This window comes from Oryctolagus cuniculus, chromosome 8 (assembly GCF_051225735.1).
Source record: "Oryctolagus cuniculus isolate XC-2025 breed Fujian yellow rabbit chromosome 8, ASM5122573v1, whole genome shotgun sequence".
In the NCBI taxonomy this organism is placed as follows: domain Eukaryota; kingdom Metazoa; phylum Chordata; class Mammalia; order Lagomorpha; family Leporidae; genus Oryctolagus; species Oryctolagus cuniculus.
Window position 1 is genome coordinate 113,029,523 of NC_142874.1, and position 26,417 is coordinate 113,055,939.

The 26,417-nt window shown below is 40.9% G+C and overlaps 2 protein-coding genes across 18 annotated transcripts in view; one reads left to right on the forward strand and one right to left on the reverse strand.

Moving 5' to 3' along the window:
* The window catches only part of ENOPH1 (enolase-phosphatase 1), an 81,007-nt gene extending 68,700 nt beyond the window's left edge, over window positions 1-12,307 (reverse strand). The window contains exon 1 of the mRNA XM_070047969.2: window positions 11,990-12,307. Coding sequence (XP_069904070.1) covers window positions 11,990-12,043 — 54 coding nt within the window. The 5' untranslated portion in view covers window positions 12,044-12,307. The remainder of the gene's footprint in view (window positions 1-11,989) is intronic.
* A 373-nt stretch (window positions 12,308-12,680) lies between these two features.
* The window catches only part of HNRNPD (heterogeneous nuclear ribonucleoprotein D), a 17,726-nt gene continuing 3,989 nt past the window's right edge, over window positions 12,681-26,417 (forward strand). For 5 of the 17 annotated variants that reach the window (XR_011378383.2, XR_016212470.1, XR_011378384.2 and 2 more), the window contains exons 1-4: window positions 12,687-13,238; window positions 15,036-15,092; window positions 24,530-24,698; window positions 25,270-25,431. Coding sequence is in view for 10 of the 17 variants with exons in the window: in XM_070047965.2 (XP_069904066.1) it covers window positions 13,000-13,238; window positions 15,036-15,092; window positions 24,530-24,698; window positions 25,270-25,431 (627 nt within the window). In the remaining 7 variants the exon portion in view is untranslated. Of the gene's footprint in view, window positions 13,239-15,035; window positions 15,093-15,676; window positions 15,752-16,489; window positions 16,990-18,395; window positions 19,054-22,400; window positions 24,447-24,529; window positions 24,699-25,269; window positions 25,432-26,417 lie in introns of those variants that run through there. The other 12 variants (XR_016212473.1, XM_089303179.1, XR_016212471.1 and 9 more) reach the window with 10 other exon arrangements.

Sequence of the window (26,417 nt, forward strand, 5' to 3'; positions counted from 1 at the left end):
AGCAACAGAAGATGGCCCAAGTGTTTGGGTCCCTACCACCCACATGAGAGACCCAGATTAAGCTCTTGGCTCCTGGCTTCAGCCTGGCTCAACCCTGGCCAGTGTGGCCATCTTCAGAGTGACCAACAGATGAAAGATCTTTCTCTTTCTCTCCCTTTCTCTCTGCAACTTTTTCAAGTAAATTAAAAAAAAAAAAACTATTAAAAAAAATTTAAAGCCAGTAGAAGGAATGAGATAATAACGATTAAAATGAGAATTAATGAAATAGAGAATATGAAAACAACAGGAAATCAGCAAAAACAAATATTGACTTCTGAAAAATCAACTTTCCTATTTTAATCAAGAACAGAAGAAGATTCAAATAACTAAAATCAGGAAGGAAATAGGGACATTAGTACAGACCTTACCAAAATCAAAAGGATTTTAAACAATACAATAAATAATTGTATACAACAAATTAAATAACCTAAAGGAAATGAACAAATTACAGAAAGACAAAAAACTATTGAAAACAATTCAAGGAGAAATAGAAAACCTGAATAGAAAATAATAAGAGACTGAATTAATAATTTGAAATTTTTTTCCCATTAAGAAAAGCCCAGAACCAGATGTATCACTGATGAGTTTTACAAAATGTTTAAAGAATTAACACCAATCCTCCATAAGCTTTTCCAAAAAAGAGGGAACACATCCTAACTCATCATAGGAGGTCAATAACATCTGACAAAGATGTAACAAGAGGGGACTGTGTTTGGCCTCGTCCTTCAGATGCCAGTTAAGCTTCCTGTACCTGATATCAGAGTGACAACTCCCTGCTCCTGCTCTCTCTAGGAGGCAGTGGGTGATGGCTCAAGTAGTTGGGTCTCTGCCACTCATGACAGAGTCCTAGATTGAGATTTTAGCTCCTGATTTTGGCCTGGCCCAACCCTGGCCAAGGTGGGCATCTAGGGAGTGGGTCAACAGATGGGAGCTTTCTCTCTCTCTCTTTCTTAAATAAATAAGTAAAGTCATATCAAGAAAATAAAACTGCAGTCCAATATCTCTTACGGATATATACATAAAACTTCTCAAAAATAAACCTGGAAAAGTGAATCTAGCACTTTATGAAAAGGGCTATACACTTAGACTAAGCAAGTGGGATGTATTCCCAGAATGCAAGGTTGGTTTAAAGTCTGAAAACCAATCAGTATGCCATCCCATATTTATATTTTAAAGAAAAACCATGGTAACAATAACAAGTGCAGAAAAAGCACTTTAAAAAACCCATACTTTCATGATCTTTTTTTACAAAAAGAACTCAACAAACTAGGAATTAAAGGTGTTATTAATTGAATTGTGTCCCTCATCCCAAATTTACATGAAGCCCTAATCCCAATATGAATAAATATAGAGTTTTCTTTTTAAATATTTTATTTTTATTTATTTGAGAGGTAGATTTATAGACAGTGAGAGGGAGACAGGGAGAAAGGTCTTCCATCTGCTGGTTCACTCCCCAAATGGCCACAATGGCTGGAGCTGGGCTGATCCAAAGCCAGGGGCTTCTTCCAGCTCTCCTGTGTAGGTGCAAGAGCCCAAGGAATTGGACCATCTTCTACTGCTTTCCCAGGCCATAGCAGAGAGCTGGATCGGAAGTGGAGCAGCCGGGACTTGAACCAGCACCTATATGAGATACCTACTGTTCCACAGCGCTGGTCCCAAATTGGAGTTTTCAAAGAGGTAGTTAAGGTTAAAAAATATTTCTTAAAAAATTTCAGGGGGCCAGCGCTGTGGCCTAGTAGATTAAGCCTCCACCTTCAGTGCCAGCATCCCATATGGGCAACAGTTCGGGGCCCAGCTGCTCCACTTCTGATACAGGTCCCTGCTAACGTACCTGGGAGGGCAGTGGAGGATGGCACAAGTCCATGGGCCCCTGCACCAACATGAGAGACCTGGAAGAAGCTCCCATCTCCTGGTTTCAGATTGGCTCATCTCCATCTGTTGCATCTATTTAGGGGGTGAATCAGCAGATAAAAGATTTCTCTCTATCTCTCTCTTTATCTCGGTCTCTCTGTAACTCTGCCTTTTAAATAAATTTGGAAAAAAGAGAAATATTTTTTTTTAAAGTCAGAGTTACAGAGAGAGGGAGAGATCTTCCATCCATTGGTTCACTTCCCAAATGACCAGCACTTGGGCCAGGCTGAAGCTAGGCACTTCTAGTGGGGCCCAAACATTGGGGCCATGGCCATGTTCCATTACTTTCCCAGGCCATTAACGGAGAGTTGGATCAAAACACCCATATAAGATGCCATACAGGATGCCAGTGTCACAGGCAGTGGCTGTACCAGCTACTCCACAACACCAGGCCCAAGGAGACTTGATTTGAGTTCTTGGTTCTGAACTTCAGCGTGACCCATTGTGGCCATTGTGGGTATCTGGAGTGAGTGAATTGGTGCATTGGACTGTCTCTCTCTTTCTCACTCGGTCTCTCTCTCTCTCTCTCTCTCTGTCTCTCTCTCCTCAACCTTCTCTCTGTTTTCCTTATCAAATAAATAACATTTTTTTTTTAATTTTAGGGTTGATGCTGTGGCATAGTAGGCTGAACCTCCACCTGCAGCTCCAGCATCCCATATGAGTGCCAGTTCCTGTGCCAGCTAATCCTCTTTCAATCCAGTTCTCCGTTTACAGCCTGGAAAGCAGGGGAGGATGGTCCAAGTGCTTGGGTCCCTGTACCCACATGGGAGACCCAGAAGAAGCTCCTGGCTCCTGGCATCTGGTCAGCTCAGCTCTGGCCATTGTGGCCATTTGGGAAGTGAACTAACAGATGGAAGATCTCTCCTCTCTCTGCCTCTGACTCTCTGTAACTCTGCCTTTCAAATAAATAAAAATAAATCTTTTCTTAAAAAATGTTTTAATTCACCTTACAAAAGGTAGAACGGGTATCATAAAGACAAAAGTCAGGTTGCCATTTATTGGAGATGTACCCAGAAGAAAATGATACCAGAAGGCTGAAAATACTGGCATTAGAAAATACACAGCATTATAATACTTAGAATACCGGTTAACAAAGAAAGCTGAATTCAAGACAAAAGTGAATAAGAGATAACGTGAAATATTTCATATTGATAAAAATGTAAAACATCAAATATAATATTTTGAACCTTTTTGAACCAACAGGGGGCTGGCAAGGAACTGAAGGTTGGGCTTCTGCCTGCAGTGCTGACATCCCATATCAGAGTGCGGGCTCAGGTCTCGGCTGCTCTGCTTCCTATACAGCCTCTGGCTACTGTGCCTGGGAAGGCAGTGAAGGATGGTCCAAATACTTGGGCCCCTACACTCCTTTGGGAGACCCAGATGCTATTTCAGCCATTTGTTGGGTGAGCCAGTGAATGGAAGATCTCTCTCTCTCTCTGTAAAACATGTAAGTAATAAGTTAATCTTTAAAAACAGCTTCAAAATATATGAAGCAAATATTTTTAGAAATCAAAGAAAACTGAACAAATTTTGACCATAGCAGAGAGCTGGATCAGAAGCGGAGCAGTCGGGACTCGAACTGGTGCCCATATGGGATGCTGGCACTGCAGGTGGCTGCTTCACTCACTACGCCACAGTGCCAGCCCCTCTGAATAATTTATTCCTAGAATTGTAAAAAAGATTAAATACATCTTTACCAATATGGATGCTGAAGACAAAGCACAATTAAAGCAATGACCACCAAAAGTGCAAGTAGTCCAAGTGGGAGCAGAAGTCACAGCAATGGTTTTGGGGCTGGTCAAGGCCTTTCACTTACTGACTTTGTGGAAAGCCAAATAATTATATCATCCAATTATTAGGAGAGTACTGTGAGAAACTTAGCTAAAGCCTTAGCAGAAAAACACCCAGGGAAAACTTCACCAGAGAGTTCTTTTCCAACATAACAATGCTTCTGCTCATCTCTCTCAAGTAAGAAAAATGTGGTGAGAGAATTGATACAGATGGGAAATCATTAAACAGTCATCCAACTCACAATCCTGAATTGTTTCTTTGAGAATTCTTTTTTTCCCTCCCCTCATCTTAAAAAAAATCTTTAAAGGGATCCACTTTTCTTAATAATATAAAAGCAACTGTATTGACATTTAAATTCTGAGGACTGAACTAAATGGCTAACATCGCTGTCTACAAAATTATTTTGGGGATGAATATTTTGTGCAGCAATTAGGATGCTTCTTGGAAGGCTTGCATCTCATATCAAGGACTTGGATTCACTCCCACTTCTGCATCCAATTCTAGCTTCTTGCTAATAGCAGACCCTGGGAGGCAGCAGATGATGGCTCAAGTACTTAGGTCCCTGCCACCCATGTGGGAGAACCAGATTGAGTTCAAGATTCTTGGTTTCAGTCTGATCTGGTCCTGGCTGTTGTAAGCATTTGGGAAGTGAATCAGTGGATGGAAGAACTCTGTGTTTGCCTCTTGCTTTATCTCTCTGCCTTCCAAAGAAAAAATGAAAATAATAATAAAACAACAGTATTTTGAACTTGAGGAGCTTGAGAAACAAGTTGATATTATATTTTTATTTAAAAAAAATTTTTTTTAAGATTTTTTTATTTACTTGAGTCAGAGTTACACAGAGAGAGAAGAGGCAGAGAGAGAGAGAGAGAGAGAGAGACCTTTGGTTCACTCCTCAAATGATCACAATTGCCAGAGCTGCATCAATCCGAAGCCAGGAGCCAGGAGCTTCTTCTGGGTCTGCCACGTGGGTGCAGGGGCCCAAGGATTTGAGCCATCTTCTACTGCTTTCCCAGGCCATAGCAGAGAGTTGGATTGGAAGTGGAGCAGCCAGGACTCGAACCGGCACTCATATGGGATGCCAGCACTGCAGGCAGCAGCTTTACCCACTATACCACAGCGCCAGCCCCTATATTTTTATCTTAATTCAGTTTTCTCAGGAACATTTTGAAGTCCTTCTGTATTTTGAAATAGGTTTTTCTAAACTAAATATATTCCCCCTCCTTAGAACAAAAGGGTTTTTAGCCTCTTCTTAGTGATTTTATATTTGTCTAAAATTATCTCCTCTTCATTTTTTAAAAAAGAGGAAGCTCTTGGTTCCTGGCTTCGGATCAGCATAGCTCCAGCCATTGCGGGCACTTGGGGAGTAAACCAGTAGATGGAAGACCTCTCTCTCTCTCTCTCTCTCTCTGTGTGTGTGTAACTCTTTCAAATAAATAAATAAATCTTAAAAAAAAAAAAAAAAGAGAGAGAGAGAGAGAGAGAAAGCACACTAGATCTTAGAATTCAAGAAAGGTGGTACCTCTTTATCCTTTATTGCATATTTTTTGGAGAAAGGGAGGGGGTTGCTGTGGAGCGAAGGAGGCTTTCCTTTTTTTCACTCTTCATGCTTTCATTTGTCTGGATTTTTAGAATGTGACAGTATTGGGGCTGGCACTGTGGCTTAGTAGGTTAAGCCTCCACCTGCAGTGCCAGCCTCCCGTGTGGGTACCTTTTCAAATCCTGGCTGCTCCTCTTCCAATTCAGCTCCCTGCTAATGTGCCTGGGAAAGTAGCAGAAGATGGCCCAAATTCTTGGGCCTCTGCACCCATGTGGAAGACCCAGAAGTTCCTAGCCCAGCTCTAGTCGTTGTGGCCATCTGGAGAGAGAATCAGCAGATGGAAGACTTCTCTCTCTCTCTCTCTCTCTAACTCTGCCTCTCAAATAATTAACTAAATCTTAAAAAAAAAAAAAAAAAAAAGGAGGAGGGGTATTGTATCCATGCAGTGCATGGATATTGTACAGGGATATAGTACTTGAGTATTTTGAAATAAAAACAAGGATATAGTTCAAAATAAAGTAATGCTATAGTACAAAGTGAAGTCTATACAAGTGGTAGACTAAAAGGATACTTGCCACTAGACACAGAAAGAAGAAATGGGCTGAGACCACATGCTAGGCTTGTTTGGTGTCATACAAGAAGTCACTGAGTTGGTTGTGAACTGAATGATATTTGGCAAATTCCTGGAAAGGTCCCAGAAACAGGCTTGGTCCCTGCTGTGGCCCTTGGGGAGGTGTGGTGTTTGCCTGGAGCATCTTGCTGGAGATATGTGGCCTACAGTCTCATTAACTTTTGACACTCCTGCTCTGTTTTTACTGATTTGTGGGGAAAGTCATTCATCCCTTGTGGAAGAGACTTAGGATATATATTAAGGGATTTTAAGTGCTGGGCCAGAAGATGAAGTACTTAGAAACACAAATAGCAGTCTCAACAGTGCTTCCACTGGAAGGCTGGCATGGGAACATAGACAATGGATGGGGCAGTGTGTGTGTGTACAGGGTTAGCTACGTACAATTTGGTTTCCTGAATCATATCCTTGAATACTGAATTGACTAATTAATTTGAAAGGCACAGTTAGAGAGAGGAAGAGAGAGGGCTAGATACATAAAGAGAGAGAGATATATCTTCCATCTACCAGTTCATGCCCCCATTGGCCACAATGGTCAGGACTGGACCATGCAGAAGCCAGGAGCTTCACCCGGGTCTCTTAGGGGGATGACAGAGGCCCAAGTACTTGGGCCATTCTCTGATGCTTTCCCAGGTGCATTAACATAGAACTGGATTGGAAGTGGAGCAGCTGGAACTTGAACTGTTGTTCATATGGGGTGCTGGCATTGCTGGAAATGGCTTACTGCAGTACCACAATGCTGACCCCCAGATGAATTATTAATCAGAGTGTTTAACCCATGAAAAAAAAAAACAGGAAGACGATGAACACTATTTTTTCCCCAAAGAAACCTTTTATTTAAGGAATACAAACTTCATGCATCTCATAGAAATAACTTTAGGAACACAGTAATTCTTCCCACCATACCTATCCTCCCACCCACACTCCTCTTTCCTCCCTCCCTCTCCTATTCCCAGGATTATTGTTTACTAAGATTTATTTTCAATTAACTTTATATACAGAAGATTAATTATATACTAAAGAGTTCAACAAATCGTATAAAAAAAACACTTGTCAACACTAATTTTGAGGCATGCAGGAAATAGTAAAATCTGCTGAACTATTTTCAACTCTCCACAAAGAGAACTTCTCTTGTGACAAAACTGTCAACCCATTAAGTTTGGAATTTCAAACTGGAGAGTGCTAATCACTGCACTGTTATTTTTGTAATATATTCAACAGATTATTAGGCAGCCATGACAATTTTTACTATGGAGACCCTGTAGCAAGGAATATAGAAAGTATAGAAAGGATGGTACCTTCAAAGTACTGAATAAAAAGCAAGTCATGCAACTCTTTTTATACTCCAATTTCATTGTTAGAAAATAAAAAAGTCATGAAATGCATAAATGCTTAGAATAGTTTTCCTGGGAAGGTTGTTTTTAAAATTGGGTAAGATTCTTTAGTGGTTAAAAAGTTAAAGGTGGATTGTGAGAATGCAGTAACTGCTGATTTTCTTTAAGTCTCCCAGGAGGATGCATGGAATGACCAAACAGTTGTTTAACCTCATGTAACTTCCTGTTTTTTTTTTTTTTTTTTTTTTTTTTTTTTTTTTTTTTTTTTTTTAGAACTGGTTACTAGACTAGTGGATTAACAAAACCCTGTAGACATGTATAGCCTGATTTCATCACAACATTTGATAATCTGTTGATCAAGTTTCTTTGGGTTGCAAGTAACAGAAATCTACTCAGATTTGCTCATGTGAAATGTGAATCCAGGAGAACCAGAAGCACTACATATAATCCAAGGGAGTAAGTTCAGCTGAGGACAGAAAGCAGTGATTTGAATGTAATCAAGAATCAAGGCAGGTATAGGTGTTTGTCGTGGTGGTTAAAATGCTGGGTAAGACACCATGTCCCCTTGGGGCCGATGCTGTGGTATAGCAGGTAAAGCCACTGCCTGCAGTGCCAGCACCCCACATGGGCAACGGTTCAGGTCCTGGCTGTTCCACTTTCAATCCAGCTTTCTGCTATAGCCTGGGAAAGCAGTAGAAGATGGCCCAAGTCCTTGGGCCCCTGCACCCACGTGACAGACACAGAAGAAGCTCCTGGCTACTGGCTTCAGATCGGCACAGCTCTGGCCATTACGGCCAATTGGGGAGTGAACCAGTGGATGGAAGACCTCTCTCTCTGTAACTCTTTCAAATAAATAAATAAACCTAAAAAAAAAAAAAAAAAGACACCATGTCCCATATCATCAGAGCAGGTGGGTTTGATACCTGGCTCCAGCTCATTCAGCAATGCTTTGGTCCTAATCAACATCTTAGTTTCCTGGGCCTCATGAATTTGCTCTAACACTTTTCCTAATCTCCTTCCCTGTCCACATTCTCAGTCACTGAGAGACTCGTTAAGTAAGAAAAACAAGGAATTAGAACTAATACGTTTAACAGCAACCTGACTGACCTACATCTGTAATCTTTTCCTCCTAGAACAGATGAACCGTCTTCAGTCAACCTTTGCACTGACTCTCATCTCATCTCACCTACTTCAGAATTTGGCATTGGGACTGGCATTTGGTCTAGCAGTTACCACGCCAGTTAAGATGCCTGTATCCCATATTGGAATGCCTGAGTTTGAGTTCTGGTTCTGCCCTTGACTCCAGCTTCCTACTAGTGTAGACTCTGCGATGCAGTGGTGGTGGCTCAAGTGACTGGGTTCCTGCCTCACACATGGGAGACCTGGTTGAGTCCACAGTTCTTGGCTTCAGTCTAGCCCAGCCCTGGTTGTTGTGCACATTTAGGGAGTGGACCAACAGATGTGTGCTTCCTGTGTGTCTGTATTTTTGTCTCTGCCTTAACCAGGGTCTCAATTGCTAGGCCCAACACTTGCTCTAGACAATGGCCTTTTACCTCATCTTCTTGATGCTATCCTATTGTTCACTAACCATACAATACCCAGAATGATCTACAATAAAGTTTAAGTCAGATTATGTCCTTATTCTGCTCAAAACTCTTCTTTGGCTTCTCGTAACTTTTATAGCTTAAACAGTATGGTGCTAACTACAGCTCACCACTGGTCTCTGGGTGAGCTCATTCCTGTATACTTCTCAGGTATGATCTATTACACTTTCTTTCCTTCTTTGTATTCAGTCACATTGGCCTCCATTGTTCATTGTCAGCACCAAGCACACTCCTGCCTGACATACCCTTTGCCTTGCAAAGTTTTTCCTAAGCTGTGCATGTCTTTCCTCTCCACTTCCTCCAGGACCAAAGTTACCTCCTTAAAGGGTCTTCTCTGACTACAGTATAGCACGTATAATTTACCTCTTGCACTTTATTTTCTTCCTACTCTCGTCCAAAAGTATACTATCTACTAATTTAGTGTGTCCTTTATCTCTTTGACTAGAATGTCAGCTCCATGAAAGCAAAGACCTTGTTTGTTTTGGTCACTTAGATTTCTAGCACCAGAAATATACTCATGCCATAAACATGTTACATGATAGAATGTGAATAAACGAAGTAGAAATTACTCCAGTATCTATGTTCTAGGAAGCATTTAGTTTAATGAAGACTTATCTTGGAAGCTGGTGATTGGCTTTGTGGGCGAGAGAGGGGGGATATTAAACATGAGACCCTGAATTTTGACAGGAGCATATGGATGGGTGCAGGTGTCATTTACTGAGATGAGGAACATGAAATCAGATTTGTAGAGAAAGTTGAGTTGGACATCTAAAACTGAGATGCTTAGGGACATTCAAATGGCAAGGTTAAGCAGTTGGGTATGAAAGTCTGGAGTGAGCTGATTAATTTTCCTTATTCTTGAATCTTTTTTGAGTTAGATTTTCTTTGGTTGCTTCTAAAGGCACCCTTTTGACACCCCCATGATTAAGGATAATTCAGACTCTATAGTAGATGGACTTTGTGGCTGAAATAACCCCAATTGTTCAGTTAATAGGGTCTTTATTTTCTGATTGAAGTGTGGGCTTTCTGATCGCCAAGGGTGATAACAGAGAATGTTCACCATATGGACAACTCTTCACTTTATTGAGAATCACAGCTACCTGTTCACCAAAATGCTTCAGTCCTACTCAAGTATGGTCTCCAAGTGAGCACACGGGTCCAAGTAGCTAAAAGCCATTTAACATGGTTATCTGCTCAGGTATATGTACCTTGTATAGGAAATGGATTCTTCCTGCTGTTTCTCAGTTTACTCTAGCTGGCTAACTGGAATACACATCCATTTCAAAAAATCTGAGCACAGGGACTCTTACTCTGTACAGTGTATCTAGCAGATCAAAACTGCAACTCCTTGACTTAGGTGGATGCTTCTTGTCCTGGGTAAAAGTGTTTCCAGCTTAACGATCAAGTGAATTTTCCTTTGTCTTTTACAAAATCCTCCAGTCTTTTTTCCTGCAGAGTGGACACTTTACAAAGAGACTGAATTCATGGACAATCCAGCATTTTGATGTGTTACTTCAAACATTCTGGGAGCCTCATAAAACAATGGCATTTCTGATGTGCTGCAGATGTTGCTTTTTTCCCAATGGTTTGGGTCAGACCAAACAAGCATCTCTAGCCACTTAAACATTAAATTTTTGCTTGTGAATGTGTAATAAAAGTTTTGGAGAAGTTTTAAAAAAATTTTTTAAAAGGATTTATTTCACTTGAAAGGCAGAGTAAGAGAGAGGAAGAGACAGAACTACTGGTTCACTTCCTAGATGGCCACAATCCAGAAGCCAAGAGCCTGGAAATCTATCCAGGTCTCCTACATAGGTAGTAGGGACCTAAGTACTTGGGCATCCGTTAACTTCCCAAGCACATTAGCAGAGTTGGATTCGAAGCAGAACAGTCAGGACTCCAACTGACTGTGATAAGAGGTGCTGGTCTCACAGGCTGTGGCTTAACCTACTGTGCCGCAATGTGGCCTATGAGAGGTGTTTTTATGCCACAGATGAGGTGAGATGGCAGAGAGAAGAGCCCTTTAATTCCCTGGAAGCAGACCTGGCTTGCTTGAAGCTGCAGGGCTGATGTGAATTAAAATAGAGCCTTTGATAAAGTATTACTAAAACACAGGCAAGTCTATTGATAACAAGCTCAAAAGACACCACAATCACCTTCTCTTTTAAATATTCTTTAAAAAAATATTTATTTGAAAGGCAAAAAGAGAGTGAGAGAGATATTTTCTGCCTGCTGATTCATATCCCAAATGCCCGCAACAGGCAAAGCTGGGCAGACCGAGCAAGAAAACCAGGGACTGTGATATGTGGTTTGCAAGCCACAAACCACAAGTCCATCCCCCTTTCTCTCTATTTATTTATCTGAGAGGCAGAGAGACAGCCCCCACCCATAGGTTTCTAGGCAAGTATCTTGGCAGATGGAGAGAAATGTGAAAGTCACTACCACTTTAAAACTCTTTTGCCATTGCATTTTTCTGAGTTGCTTCATACAGGAGTTTGGCAAGATTATATTTTTAAGATGTTTCCAGAACTTGAGTCAGAATCTTGAGTATTAATTCTTCTGCAACGCACGTTCAACTCAAGTGGTTATTTTTAATGTTTCTTTAGATTTTTGGATGGTGTAGGATTAATACCAATTCATTTAACTACATAATTGAAAACAAATATTTAAACTCTCAAGTTTCTGGCTGTAGTTTGCAAACTTTTGTCTCCTCAGAGGCTGGACATATAAACACCAAGTATTTGTTGACTACAGGAAGTTCCTAGAAACTTCACTTCTAGGAAGAGACGGCAGGAAGCGGCGAATCCCAAAACCTGAATAATCCAGTTCTTGGCCAAGGCACTTGGAATTTCCAATAGGTCTATTAAAGAATAATTTTACTGTTGCCCTGAGTGGAACGATTAACGATGTCTTAAAAAAAAAAACCACCACCACCTCAACACAGAAACCTCGTAAAGATGATTCATGGTATTTATACTCGTATACTTTAATACAAGGACTAAATAAAAAAGTCGAGCGAATTCTTGGTTGACTGGACACTGTTCCCCAGGCTTAGTAATTTAAAAGAATCGTGGTAGGTTTTCAGATTTACAAACAACACAGGCAAAACAAAAACAACCCTTGTACCTTAAAACAAGCAAGTTACCTGCTTCTTTGGCCGACAAATTTCAGGAGACAAGCAGGCAAGCAAAACCAACATCTTAATCGGAGAACGTTATCTCAAGACACAAAAGAGGCCCGGATCGTCAGCGGCCTCAGCCTGCGCACGCCGGGCCAGCAACGCAGCGGCTGCAAGGGGAGAGCTCAAATTCACCGGCCCGAGCGGCCCCGGCAGGTGCAGCTGATGCGGCCGGCGGTCGGGGTACGCGCGTCCGGTCCGGGCTCGGCGGCCCCGGGGCGCCGCAAGCGACAGAGCCGGGGTACGAGCAGCATCCTTTCTCCGGCCGGGCGCTTCCAGAAGCCCAAGGGACAGTGGCGTTCGTCTGAAGTGTCAAACACACCCCGATCCGCCGCGGCCGCTCCATCCCGCTACGGAGCATCCAGAAACCCTCGGCTGGGCTGAGGGCCGAGGAAGCAGCCCCTCTAGCCGCCCCTTCGAAAGCGCGCTCCTTGTTCTCGGTGGTCCCGCGCGCGGCGGTCTTAGCCCACGCCACTTCCGGTTCCTTTTAAAGGCCACACGCTGCGCGGCGCGGCGCGGCGCGTGCGAGGAAGGCATTAAAAAGGGAGCGGGAGGGCGGGCCCGAGGAGGAAGGGGGAAGAAAACTAGCGGTAGAGGGGGCGGGGGAGGCGCAAAGGGCGCGCTCTGGCGTCACGTGACCGGGACGCGCCGTTCTTCCGTCGGCCATTTTAGGTGGTCCGCGGCGGCGCCATTAAAGCGAGGAGGAGGCAAGAGTGGCCGCCGCTGCTTCTTAATTCTTTTTTAGTGCAGCCGGAAAGAGCGGGAGTGCGCGCCGCGCGAGAGTGGGAGGCGAGGGGGGCAGGCCAGGGAGAGGCACCGGAGCCTTTGCAGGCACGCGCGCGCCGCCTCCGTCTTGTGTGCTTCGCGAGATAGAGCGGGCGCGCGGCAGCGGAGGGGATTACTTTTGCTGCTAGTTTTCGGTTCGCGGCGGCGGCGGGTGTAGTCTCGGCGGCGGCGGCGGCGGCGGCAGTAGCACGATGTCGGAGGAGCAGTTCGGCGGGGACGGGGCGGCGGCGGCGGAGGCGGCAACGGCGGCGGTAGGCGGCTCGGCGGGCGAGCAGGAGGGAGCCATGGTGGCGGCGGCGCAGGGGGCAGCGGCGGCGGCGGGAAGCGGATCTGGGACCGGGGGCGGAACAGCGGCCGGAGGCACGGAAGGAGGCAGCGCGGAGTCAGAGGGGGCGAAGATCGACGCCAGTAAGAACGAGGAGGATGAAGGGTGAGTAAGGGGCGGCCCGGGATAGTGAGGCCCGAGTAGGCCCCCTCCCCCTCCCGGCTCCCCGCCTCTAGGCCTCGTTCCCGCTCTCGCCCGCCGTCCGGGTCCCTCTGCAGCCTCCGTGCACTGGTCTCCCCTTCTCCCCGTTGGGCTCCCCGGGGCCCTCGTTTCCTCCTTCCCCTGCCGCCGCCCCCTCCCCCATCACACACGTTTCCACCTTTAGCCGTCACCATGCCGCTCGCCGGCCCGCCCTCCTTTCCTCCCTCGTCGTGGGTCTCCTCCCACCGGCAGAGCCGCCAGGAATTTTTTTCCCGCCTGTCGGGGGTATCTCCCCCCCACCCCCTTTCCTGCTGTCCCTCGCTTTCCCGAACGTTTAATGAAGTCCGGGCATAAACACGCCGCGGCACAAAAAGTCGTCCTTCCCGGGTTACTACGGTCCGCTCGGTGCTGCTCCCGGCAGCCCGAGTCGCTGCGATTGTTTGTAAGCACACGCTTTGGGGGCGTGCGGACTGCCCACCTGCGCTGCTCCCGCGTCGGCTTCCGGGCCGACTTTTGCCTAGTCTGTGGAGTAAAGTTTCGCCTTGGGGTTTGCTCGCTTTCTCCACCGAACGCTGTCGCGCAGTGGGTTCTCCATCGGCCCTGAGCCGCCCGGGGCTGGTGGGACGTGCCGGTGCTGTCGGACTCGGGCTTGCTCCGCGGCGCGGCAAGTTCCCGGGCAGCGGCAGGGCCTGCGCTGGACCGGGGCTGCTGCTTCCTGCCCTGTCCCCCGCCGTTATTCCAAACGCGCACCCTTTTCGCGCCCTCGACTCTTGGGCTCTGGGCTCGCCAACTGTTCGTACAGATTTTGTGCAGTTTCCATTTTTTTTACAACCCTCCTTTAATTTCGGGTGCCCAGGAGCGTTTTGGCCTCTCGATTTTTCTCACCCAGTATAAAAGGAGGCCGACTCACCCTCCTTGATAAAATAAACAGATCTAGTATTATGCTATGGGATTTCTTCTCCCTGTCTTTGAGTACAAACTTGCTTTCTCTGATTGGCGTGACAGTTGTATATACTACCTAAAGCTGCATTTACTAGGCTGGAATGCGGCACTTGGGATCGGGAACATAATACAGGAGTTAGGGGAACTAAGCGGGGGATATCTGGTTGGGTTTTCTTATTCCCATACTGATGACTGATCTTGGGTAAATGCTTTTGTAATAGGGAGTGTGTGTGTGTGTATTATGTATGTATGTGTGTGTATTTTTCACTTTAAAGTGTTGGTGGAAGGTAAACGTGAAATACCGCTTTAATCCAGTGTTGGAAAACACGAATTCCTTCGTTGGGAAATAGCCCAGGACTTGGAGGGAGAGTGGGTGGGAAGGGCAAGAAGCACTTTGGAATATAGAATTCAATAACCCCCAGCCCAGGCAGACTTGTCAGGCTGTTTTGATTGTGCTGGCTTTGGGGGAGTGGAGGTGGAAGGGGATATGAGGTTTTTTCTATTAAGGAGAGCTAATCTTGAATTCTGTGTAGTTTAGTTTGAGAAAGGGATATGTCAAATATTTGGAAATTTAAGTCATTAACATTTTGGTTTTTGCTTTCTGAATTGTTTGGACAGAGGCACCAAAATGATTGCATAACTTAATATTTGGGACAGGTTTTCTATTAGCCCTGAGTTTTCAGATCACAGAGCAGCTGCCTTTGTAGTTATCTACTGTTGAACTGAAGTGTAAATGAATGAAAAGTTTTTAACCCTTACAATGTCAAAAACTAAAACTAGAATTTTGATTGGTTGCTGTACCGGTTGTTAATTCCCTAGCCATTCAAACTCCTCCCCACGACACACTGAAGCAGCGGCGGCACAGCGGGAAGAATGGTAAAACTTTTAAATTTTATTTCTGTATTATAACGGTTTCAGTAATCATAACATACAGAGCTGTTTACTGGTTAGTTGCCCATTGATCCCCAGGAAGTTTTAGACGTTACCGTAGGATATCTTGTACCTGGGATATAAAAACTTTTTAGCATTGTGCATAATCTTTGGGCAAAGTTGAAGCCATTAACGTGGTGTTTGGTCTCCAGCAGTGCATGTAATTGCAGCTTGGCCACTTTAAGCTAAATATAATTAGTAATGGTATCTGCATATCTGGACAAGAAAAATATTACTGAATTTCACATCTGATTTTTGTTGTTGAAAAACTTCGTTGTAATTAAGTTTAATGCTACATATGAAGACTCCTTGCTATAAAATACTGTGTGTTTAAAATATTTTGCATGTTATACTGAAGTATTCTGGAGATGTCAAAAGTAAAACCATTTAACTAGTACTGTTATGTAAAAATGTATGTCTCATTTGCACCGTATTTGTAAAGATACCTTTAATAAGAATTGAGTATGTACTATTCAGAGGTGGGCTAGTGTGGCTTTCCACTACAGCTCTTACCAGATTTTTTATTTTCAGTGTGATTTGGCTGGAATGTTAATTACGGTTGGTTGACATGTATTCACAATTGCATGACTTCTCTTTGGAGGCTGGTAGGTTGAGTATTGTTCTTTTTATTCCGCCTTTCCCCTCTCCTAAATCCCTCAGGATCATATTTGGGTTTTTTATGAGTTTGTATCTACCACCACTAGAGATGAGGAGGCCTCTAGTTTGTAGATAGTTTCTGTCTGCACAGACTATTTTTAAGAGGCCATTTGGTATATAATTTAAATTTTACATAAGATTTGCATATTACTATAAAAGTCACTGAAATCTGTCCAGTATTAGATTGGGAAAAAAGCAGATGGAAACAGTAAGCAAAGGGAAAATCAAAAAGAACGAAAAAAATATGAAAAAGTGGGGTTGGAGTTTAACGTACAGAATAAAAATATGTGAAGCTTGTTCTCCCTGCTTGGTGACTACTGGACACTGATCAGTTTTACTGCTAGGTAATATTGGCAAATTATAAAGATTTAAGCCATTCTTTTCCATTATCAATTTTACCTGATTTTGGTAATTTGAAATGAATGACCATAAACTTCCAGGGTTGAAGGACAGTGTTTTGACAAGAATTTTACTTTCCCCACTAAAGAAAGCTATGTATTCCTATAACTTTGTGAGTGACTTCTTTGAAAACATTGACAAATACTTATGAGTGATTTTGTCACGACTGAAGATAAGATCCTACTGAGTTTCAGTTTAAGTTAAATTTATAGTTAAATAATGTATAAGTTCTTTATGAAAAAATGTTCTCAAGTCCTTTAAACCCTTTTTTGGTGTGTGTGTGTCTCGGTACTTATCACCATATTTGTTCCCTTCTCCGTCTCCAACTTTGAGGGATATTGGGCAAGTTTTGTAACATCAATAGTGAGGGTAAGACTGGTTCGTAGATATAAGATTGTCTGAATTTGATTTGTTGCGCACAGTTCTGCATTCATGTCTTTCTAGAAATCCAATTTGAAAATAAAGTGGTTATTCTGTAAAAGGTTTTAAAAGTCAGTTTGTTGTGGACATAGTTTTTTTTCCCTTTACCTTTTACACATAAGAATGAAGAGCTATTTTTAGGACCGCATCCTTTGTTATACTTCTAGTGGATGTTTCTACAGTTTACTATGGGGCTTGAGAATAATTGTTTATTCCATAGTAAAATGTCTTCCTTAGTTCACCTTGCTTTAATCTTTCCAGCATTAACATTCCTAGTTTTTACTTAAGAGCAGTTGCATTGGAGTTTCCCATTTTACTTTATGGTGTGGACTCATTCTGTTCTCTGCAGTGCTGCAGTTCTTTTGGGGTAGGTACTTTAAACTTACATAGTGTCTGGCAAAATATACATGACCATTTAGCAGCTACATGGGGGGAGAGTTTTCAAAACTTAAAGATCATTGGAAAATTAGAGTGTTGTTAGCATTCAGACAGTTTAACAAGGTAGTAGATGCGTTATGTTGATTTTCCTGCATTGGGTTGGGTAGGAAGCCAAGTAATTTCATGCAGTTCAGCCAAAGCATAGCAGTTATTTCCTGTTAAAAGTGTATTAGATCTAGTCTTGGAATCCCACTATAGGTTGTCACCTGTCTACTTTTGAAAGAAAGCTCACGTAATTTTGTTCTGAATATTTGAGATCATAATCGATAACCCTAGTACTTCTAGGGCAGTCTGACATTGTTTTCTTTGTAGGACAGTACTTTTAGAACAGTCTCTTCAAATTTACTGGCCTCTGATTCAGTGAAATTGAGTTAAATGTGAAGTTGAGTCCCATGTAGATATGGGTCTCAATTTTTGCATTCTTTGGAAACTTTGACAAATTTCTTGGGTTAAAACTGGAAAATTATGCCCCAAATCTTAAGGTGCACATCTAAAGGAGTAATATTGTTTACATTTCAAATTCTCATCTAATATGAAAGATAGTAAAAATCACCTGACCTTTTAAGCCTCGAAATTGGAGAATGTCATTAAGTTTTTCAGTGCTGCTTTTTGAGCTAAGCATACTTATTTTAAACTGTGTTTTTTTTTCCTCAGGCCATGTGACCCCCTTCTGTAAACTTAGTGCATACTTTTTAAATGATGCCTTGGGGACTCTGATCTGTAAGGCTGCCTTAGCAGAAAACCGTTGAGTCTGCTGTTGTGTGATTTATGGCCCACATGAAGGATGCTTAGTTTTAGCCTTCAAGTGATAATACATGCCATGCTTGAAAACATTTAAAAAGGAATAACTTTTTTTCTTATTCCACTTAAAAACTGCACTTCAAGTGTGTGCAGATTCACAAATGGAGTGGAACATAACTTCTGTTAGTCCCAGGTTTGATTTGGCTTTAGTTTTACTTCAGTATTTTGGTAGATAGGGCACTGAACTGGATGCTGAAAGCGTGGGATCTGTTTGTGTTACTTCATTTTCAACTGTGTGGTCTCAGGTAATACAACATGTTTGTTAACTTGGTTTGCTGACTTATGTATTGGAAACAATGCTCACCACAGGAAGACTGACTACATAGCCTGCTTTTATAGTTTGTATTTATCCAGTGCTCTAATAGTTGATACTGCCAGTGATTTACTCCTGTGGAGTAAAGGTAAGCATGTTTTAGTTCCTGGAGTATTATGTCCTGCCTTGGTGCTAGGTGTTTCAGAATGTTTATAAGTGGGAGGGAAGACTCCTCTTTACTGGCAGTGTGTGGTTGGTAATCATTTTAACTATTGAGTAATGTGCTGTAAACTCCTGCTTATCTAGACTTCAAATTTGTAAAAAAGCCCCTTCCTCTTTAGTCTTTTGTCTTACTCAAAAAGCAACCAACAGACAATGTCGTGGAATGAATCTCCTGGAGATTTTCCCTTTTACCATTGGGGAGTAACATTTTAAAGCACTGAAAGAGTGTACAAATTCATCAAGAAAGATAAAAATTATCCGAATTGACTTCTAATAGAAAACTTCATGGAATTATGATTGTGTAGTGATCTCAGTTAACCAGAACTTTAACTTTTTGGTAAGGAAACACCATTCCTTATCTAGGTAAATGGGAGTTTACCTTAGAAAGTGGATTGAGTTTACTAAGAATGTTAAAATTGAAATCTCTGCTAGTTTGTAATGAAGAAAAAAGGAAAATATTGGGTTAAGTATTTAGTTTATTTTAAAAATGGTCTTGTTTATTGTTTTCTTTATTTTTTTTTTTTTTTAAGATTTATTTATTTGAAAAGCAGAGTGACAGGGAAAGAAAGAGATCTTCTACCTGCTGGTTCACTCCTCAGATGGCCGCAGAGGCCGGAGCTGGACCACGCCGAAGCCAGGAGCCTGGAACTCTATCCGGGTCTTCTCTGTGCCTGGCAGGGACTCAACTACCTGGATCATCATTCTCTGCTTTCCCAGGTGCATTAGCAGGGAGCTGGATTGGAAATGGAGCAGCTGAGTCTTGAACCGGCACTCTGATGTGGGATGCCGCTGTCACAGGTGGTGGCTTAGCCTGCTGCACCACAATGCTGGCTCTAGATTTCTTTTTTAGTAATAATTTACCTTCATTCTAAAGTATGGAGTAATGAGGTTTAATATAGAGGAATTAATCTTGCTTTGAAGAGGTTTCATCCATTGTTTGTCTTGAATAAAAATGGGATTCTTTTTCACAGTTAGCTTGAAAATGTCATCTTAGAGTATATAGAAAGCCAGGAGAAATACTAGTTGGAGTTTGGTATTGAAAAATAATACTGGAATTTAAAATTTATTGACTGAAGTTTCTATATGAAGAACTTCATTGGCTAACCTTAATTTTCTTGCTAGTTTTAAGTAATTAAAAACTGGTTGTGTGCATTATAAACTAGACAAGAGTGGCTTTTATGTAAATTCTAAAACCACTCCCAAACCATGTAGTGACAGTTGGAAGGCAGAATTCTTTCCCATAGGTAGATGGTGGCTTCAAAATCAAACTGTATAAAGAAAAATGCTCCTGTCTTGTGTGCTGGTGAGATTTCATTGTAGTTTGTCATTTTGTGGTTTTAAAAGAATAATTGCAATAAGAAGATATTAGATTATTTAAATGAGGGTTAATGGTGTGTTTGCTGCAGCAGTGTTTGGCCAGTGTATACTTGCAGGGTATACAGGTTGGCATTCTGTTGTAGTCTTTAAACTGTCAGAACTTGTTATTAGAAGTTGTTACTAAGCCACAAATAATATATGATCATAAGTTGTTAGGGAGTGTTTAATAATAATACTTTTTTTTTGGTTCCTATTCCAAAATTTGGAGGAAGTGTATTGTTTGTCATTTTGCCTTGAATAAAGTATTGCAGTGTAAAGTATCTTTAAATAAAATACTTCCTGTTGACTTAGGAATGTTAAACCTAGTAACTTTAGTAGATAAGAAGATAAGCTAAATTAACGGGGTAAACAAAAACTTTTTCCCTCTTTCCCTTTAATGTTGGAAGGTTTATAAAGCCTATGAAGTTAAAAATTTAAGCCATGAAATAAATGAAAGAGTTGCTTTATTATCTTTACTCTTTGCCCCTTTGAAATGATAAATTTATTAAGTACTTAGCATGTGTCAGACTCTGTTCTTTGCCCTTTAATTGTAGTAATGTATTTAATTCTCACTTCAGTTATATGAGGTAGGCTCTTTACAAATGGGGAAACAATGTTGGAGCTTTATGTTTTTACATAGGGTCATACTTTCAGTAACAGAGTTAGGGTTTAAACCTAGGCGGTTTGACTTTACTGCCTCTGACCTTGTGCTAAAAATTGATAAAATGTTCCACAAAGCAGTCTAAATTCCTGAATGACACCACATAGCAATTTGAATAGTCATCTGTCCTGAGCTGTATAACTTGATGCTTAGCATTTGCTTTTCCTTCCGTGTAGTATCAGTATCTGAAAGCATAGAGACTTCTGGTGTTGAGTAGGTATTTTAAATTGAATACTGTGTTGCTTTTGGGGTACTGAATATTTAGTTCATTGCTAGGATTGAGGAAATAAATTTTGCTAATATAGATGAATTGGGATTATTGGTTCTCTTAAAATTTAGGATCAATTTGTAATATAAATCAGTGTTTTAGAATTTCTTTTATTTGAAAGGCCGATGGAGAAGGGAGAAAGATCTTGCTGGTTAACACCCCCAAATGCACCTAACAACCAGAATTGAGCCAGGCCAAAGTCAGGAGCCCAGGTTTCCCATATGGGTGTCAGTGACCCTGACTTGAACCATCATTTGCTGCCTTTCAGGGTGCACATTAACAGGAAGAGGCGATTTGAAGCAGAGCCAGGACTCGAACCTGGGCGCTCTATGATAAAGGGTGAAGTCTTCCTAAGCAGAGTCTTAACCTGTGCCAGATGCTTGCCCCAGGATCACATTTCAAGCTTACATTGTAGCATTTGGGACCATTTTTGTTGCTACTTGAACAAGTCTTAGTTTATGTCTTGGCTGCTTTGGGTTTTTCTGAAGTTCTGTCATTGCGGCTTTTTAAAGTGCACCTCTCCAGGAGTGATAGTGGATAATCTGGACAGGCCTTGTGCTTTAAGCAAGATACGGTTTTATAAAATGCAGATAATCTAAATTGGTGTTAACTTATGCATATCTGAGGGAGACCTCACGCCAACATTCTGGACAGGCCTTGTGCTTTAAGCAAGATACGGTTTTATAAAATGCAGGTAATCTAAATTGGTGTTACCTTATGCATATCTGAGGGAGAGCTTACGCCAACATTCTAGAGGTGCTGAAATAAGTGTTCATTTTTTTCATAGTAAACCTTTTCGCGCTACGCTGTACAGTTACTGATTGCTGTGCCTATGGAATAAAGAAGGAATGGATTTAATGTATTCCATTTAGTAAAAATGAAATGGACTTGGTATAGTTTGTGATCATTGTAATGTATTCACTTGTCTGGATATCTGTTGTCCAACAGTCATTTTTAATTGGAGCAGAAGAAAACAATAATGCTTTTGGGCTGCCCCAAAATTAATACATTTGTATTAAAGAAGGGCCACTTATGTGACTACTCAGAAGTAATTGCCTTTTACTTTATGCAAAATTTGGAAAGTTTGGGAACTGGCTACTTTCCATGCAGAATGGAAAAAAAGACATTTTTAAAACACATGGGTGATTACTCTCGCAGAATGAAAAACTAGAACTTGTTAAAAGCAGTAAGGAACTAAGATGCACTTGGGTGTAATTGCTCTAATTGTAGAGGCCGCTGCAAGCATTCTAGAATAGGACATATTAATTAATGACGACTGACCCATAGAATGTTAGAATTACTGTATTTGATTATGAAGGCAGAAGAATATGTGCTGTAGAAAAAAAAAAATCATTCCAAGAAATTGAAGGTTAAATAACTGGGAAGGATTAGGCAGCACTTTAAGGAAAGTGGAACTCTTTTTTACGTGTTTGCTTATTTGAAAGAGTTACAGAGGGAGAGACAGATCTTCTATCAGCTCCTTCACTTCCCAAATGGCCTCAGTAGCCTGGGCTGTGCCAAGCGGAAGCCAGGAGCCTGGAATTCCATTTCAGTCTCCCACATGGCTGGCTGGGTCCTGAGTACTGGAGCCATCTTCCACTGCTTTCCCAGTTGGATTAGCAGGGCGCTGAATTGAAAGCGGAGCAGCCAGGACTGGAACCATGTCCATTTGGGATGTCGGGATGCTAGCCCCAAGGAAGGTGGAATTCTTGGCTCCTCATTCTCCAAGTGTGTTGCATAGCTGAAGTTTTACCATGTATTCTTTAATTTTGTTTGAGAAAGGTAATCATTTCATGGAATATGTACCACTGATAGTCTACCAGAATAGTTAATATTCTGGATAAATGGGATTGGATTATTTAGGAGGAGATAATATCTTTAGTGAGGAACCTTTTTAACTCAAAGGGTAGGCACATTTATTTTAATATCTTCTATAAACTATTAAAAGTGGGAGTTTGCACAGAGAACACTTTACTTGAGCCAATTGATGAGTTAGTATGTATAAAAAAATTGACTTCTAATTGTGAAACACAGTTGTGGCAATTAAGGATACTTTCCCAATACAAATATGGGTTTGGTTAAATAAAATCAAAATAAGTTCTGTCTTGATACCTGAATAGTAGACCAGACAGACTTTTGTTCACCTTAAACTTTTTAAAATGAGGCTTGTGTTACAATTCTGATGCTTTTAGGCTGAAACAATTTTAAAGTTTAATTACTGATGGACATTTGTGTCTTCTAAAACTTGCCATGGCTCTGAACAAGAGCTCGTTACTTGTTATAGTTCTATCTCAAATTTAAAAAGATAGTATCCATGTCTTGAAAGGATCAATGTTGGTAATGAACTTTATGAAGGAAGTACTCTGGATCTTTAGGTTAAAAATCAGGTCTTTTCACTGTGACTGAAAGGTATTTTTTGACAAAAAAGGTTGTCATAGCATTTACAGGAATAAGGATTGTACATTAGAAGTAAAATTTTAATGAAAGAACTTGTATAAAAACTTGTATTGAAAAAAATTTTTCCATGGAACAGTAAAATAAACATTTAAAATACCTACACAACATTATGGATGTTTTTTCATGTTCATTTTATTTTAAAATACCAAAAGAGGTAAAAGTGTTAATTTAAGCATGGGGATTTTTGAGGAATCTTGAAAACTAAACATATAAATGGCCCTCTTCAGAATATAAATGCAATTGAAAACCTGTCCTGAAACGGGAAGTTCAGCATATGCCTTAAGTAAGACTTTGTACTAAAAGGTAGCTTTGTCAGAAGTAAAACAAGTTTGGTTTAAGAGAACAGATCAGTAACACCTCAGTTAATCAGGCATCTGTGGGGAGAGAATGAGCTTTAGTGGCAGTATCTTAAAAGCCCACAAGATGGAGATGTTTTGTAATGAAAGCCCAATTGAATGTCTTACTAGAGCTGGAAGTCAGTACCATTTCCCAGTCCTATCCTTGACCCATCCCCAGGTACAAAGAAAACTTGAGCAAGCATGGTTTTTTCCATGGTGAAATTTTTAGTTCTCAAATAACAAATTCTGACAGTTTATCCTTAAAACAAAAATTTCCAGTCTTGTTTCTTTAAAGGATAGGTTGTATAGGTCAGTCTTTTTTGGTTTTTGTTTTTAGACAAAGGGAGCAGATGTAAAAAGGATCACAGAGTTGCCAGATTTGAGCTTTCACACATTTTGCCACAATAATGTTAGTAGGACTTACCTTAACATTTTTTGACTGTATCTTTGGTTTTGTCCTGGTGGTTTAACAATTTTATTGCTGGTTAACTGAGGTTCTACTGTAAGTAAATCTAATTAGTGGATTTTTGCTTTCATTGGGTTATTTTCACTAAATTACTGATTTGCCTTTATTAAGGACTCTTAGCACATCAAAAAAGTTGGTTCACAATTTGTGAGACTAAAGAATTTTCCATTTTATGTGCTGAGAGCTTTGTTAATGATAACTATTACAAAGTTAAGGAGCTTCAGCATAGACAGGATGCTGGTTGCTGTGATCAGTGGACACTGCATAGCCTTTTGACAAGTTTAATGACGATTTGGAAGAGAAATTTGAAGCTATGATTTTTTTTTCTGCTAACGATATCTAATATGTAATTTAACAACACTTAATGTACAGCCTTAAATTTGGGTACACAGTTATCTTTAATGAGTTGAAAGATTTAATTTGCTGCTTGCTCACTATTCTGTAATTATTAGGGAGCAGCAGTGAGAAGCCAAACTGTATCTGGAATAGGATGTTCTTGATGTGTGGCTATGTAAGAAGAATATCTTAATATGCTGCCCAGTAAATTGGTGTGAAATGGAAAAGGTGTGTTATTGATTTAGGTAAATTTACCTTAAGGTAAAGTTCAACTTTTCTGACTATATTAATACTGCTTTTTGTCTTCACAGGAAAATGTTTATAGGAGGCCTTAGCTGGGACACTACAAAGAAGGATCTGAAGGACTACTTTTCCAAATTTGGTGAAGTTGTAGACTGCACTCTGAAGTTAGATCCTATCACAGGGCGATCAAGGGGTTTTGGCTTTGTGCTATTTAAAGAGTCGGAGAGTGTAGATAAGGTAGTGTGCTATGTATTCTCATCAGTCAATACAAAATACTAAAACATGCAGAGTTGCAAGGAATTTGCTTGTTATTTGTGGTTCCCATTTTACATGGATAGGAAGGAAGAGGTACAGTTCTTCCCAATACATTATGAGAAGGGAGAGGGGATTCATTCATTTTTTTACCGAATGTTACCTGTATGTCAGCCTTTAGTAAATTAAACTTAAAGACAACTGATTAAAGGTTGTGCTGCGATGAAATCGCAGAAATACATGTTTTGCAATTCTGTTAGGGAGGCACCTTTTGACTGACTTTTGGTCCTGGGCTAAGGGGAAGTAGCAACTATGTTTGTATATGTTCCTGGCAGTTGAAGGAGATGGCTAACTATTGGCTAAATTTGCCTCTCCTAATATTTACAGACGTTTAGATTTAAATAATGATAAAAGATCACATTAGCTTATGTCACATTCTCCCCTGATGGATTGTAATTTAGTCAGCATATGCCTGGCTTTAGCTATATTTAAAAATAAGTTAATATTCTTACTTAAGTTATACATATTTAAAAATGAAAAACTTTGATTTCTTTAGGTCATGGATCAGAAAGAACATAAATTGAATGGGAAGGTGATTGATCCTAAAAGGGCCAAAGCCATGAAAACAAAAGAACCTGTTAAAAAAATTTTTGTTGGTGGACTTTCTCCAGATACACCTGAAGAGAAAATAAGAGAGTACTTTGGTGGTTTTGGTGAGGTATGTTATAAATGTTTTGACCCAGTTATGTCCACATAGTATGAATGTGATTGTCAGGTTAAGTAGCTTCAGAAGTCACTGGGTTTTGCAAACGTATTCAAAGTTAGGTCAGATCATGTGATTGGTTTTGGATGTTGAAAATAGTTTATCAGCAGATCTTTGAATGTCAGATGATTGTGGTTTCTTTTTTTTTTTTTAACTGAACACTTAGTGGATGCAAAATATTGCCTGGCATAGGGTACACAGAAAAGAAATAGATAAGCATTTTTATCTGAAGGAGTTTACCAGATGAGTAGGAATAAAAATAACAAGGGAAGGAATGCAGGAAGAAATGTAGGTTGAGTTAAGCTATAGAAGAAAACAGTTTTGTTAACAGGAAAGGAATGAATTAAGAATAAGGTATAGTGCTTTTTCAATGAAGTAAATGCCTAAGTACAAATTTTTTTTTAATTTTTGTAAGCTTTTAAGCTTTTTATTTAGTGAGAGAAATGTATAAGAGAAAGTGCAAATTTAATCAGACTAATCATAGACTTAGTGAAATAGATAATGTTCCTTTTTTTTATTTTTAAGATTTATTTTTTTAAAGACACAGAGTGAGCTTCCATCCTCTGATTCACTTCCCAAATGGCTGCAACGGCCAGGGCTGGTCCAGGCTGAAGCCAGGAGCTACTTCCAGGTCTCCCATGTGGGTGCCGGGGCCCATGCACTTGGGCCATCCTTTGCTGCTTTCCCAGATGCATTGGCAGGGAGCTGGACGAGAAGTGGCTCAACTGGGACTTGAACTGGTGCCCGTGTGAGGTGCTGGTGCTGCAGGTGGCAGCTTCCAGGTTCCTTTTATGTATTGTTCAGAGCTAAGCTTAGGATGTAGTGGCCTTGGCTCTCTAGCTTTGCTTAAGCAAGAGCAGGCAGTGTTGGAATAGCTGCTGCCTTCCCTGAAATGGCACCAGCTAGTCTAATATGAGTGACAGTTTCCTTTAATTTGGGCA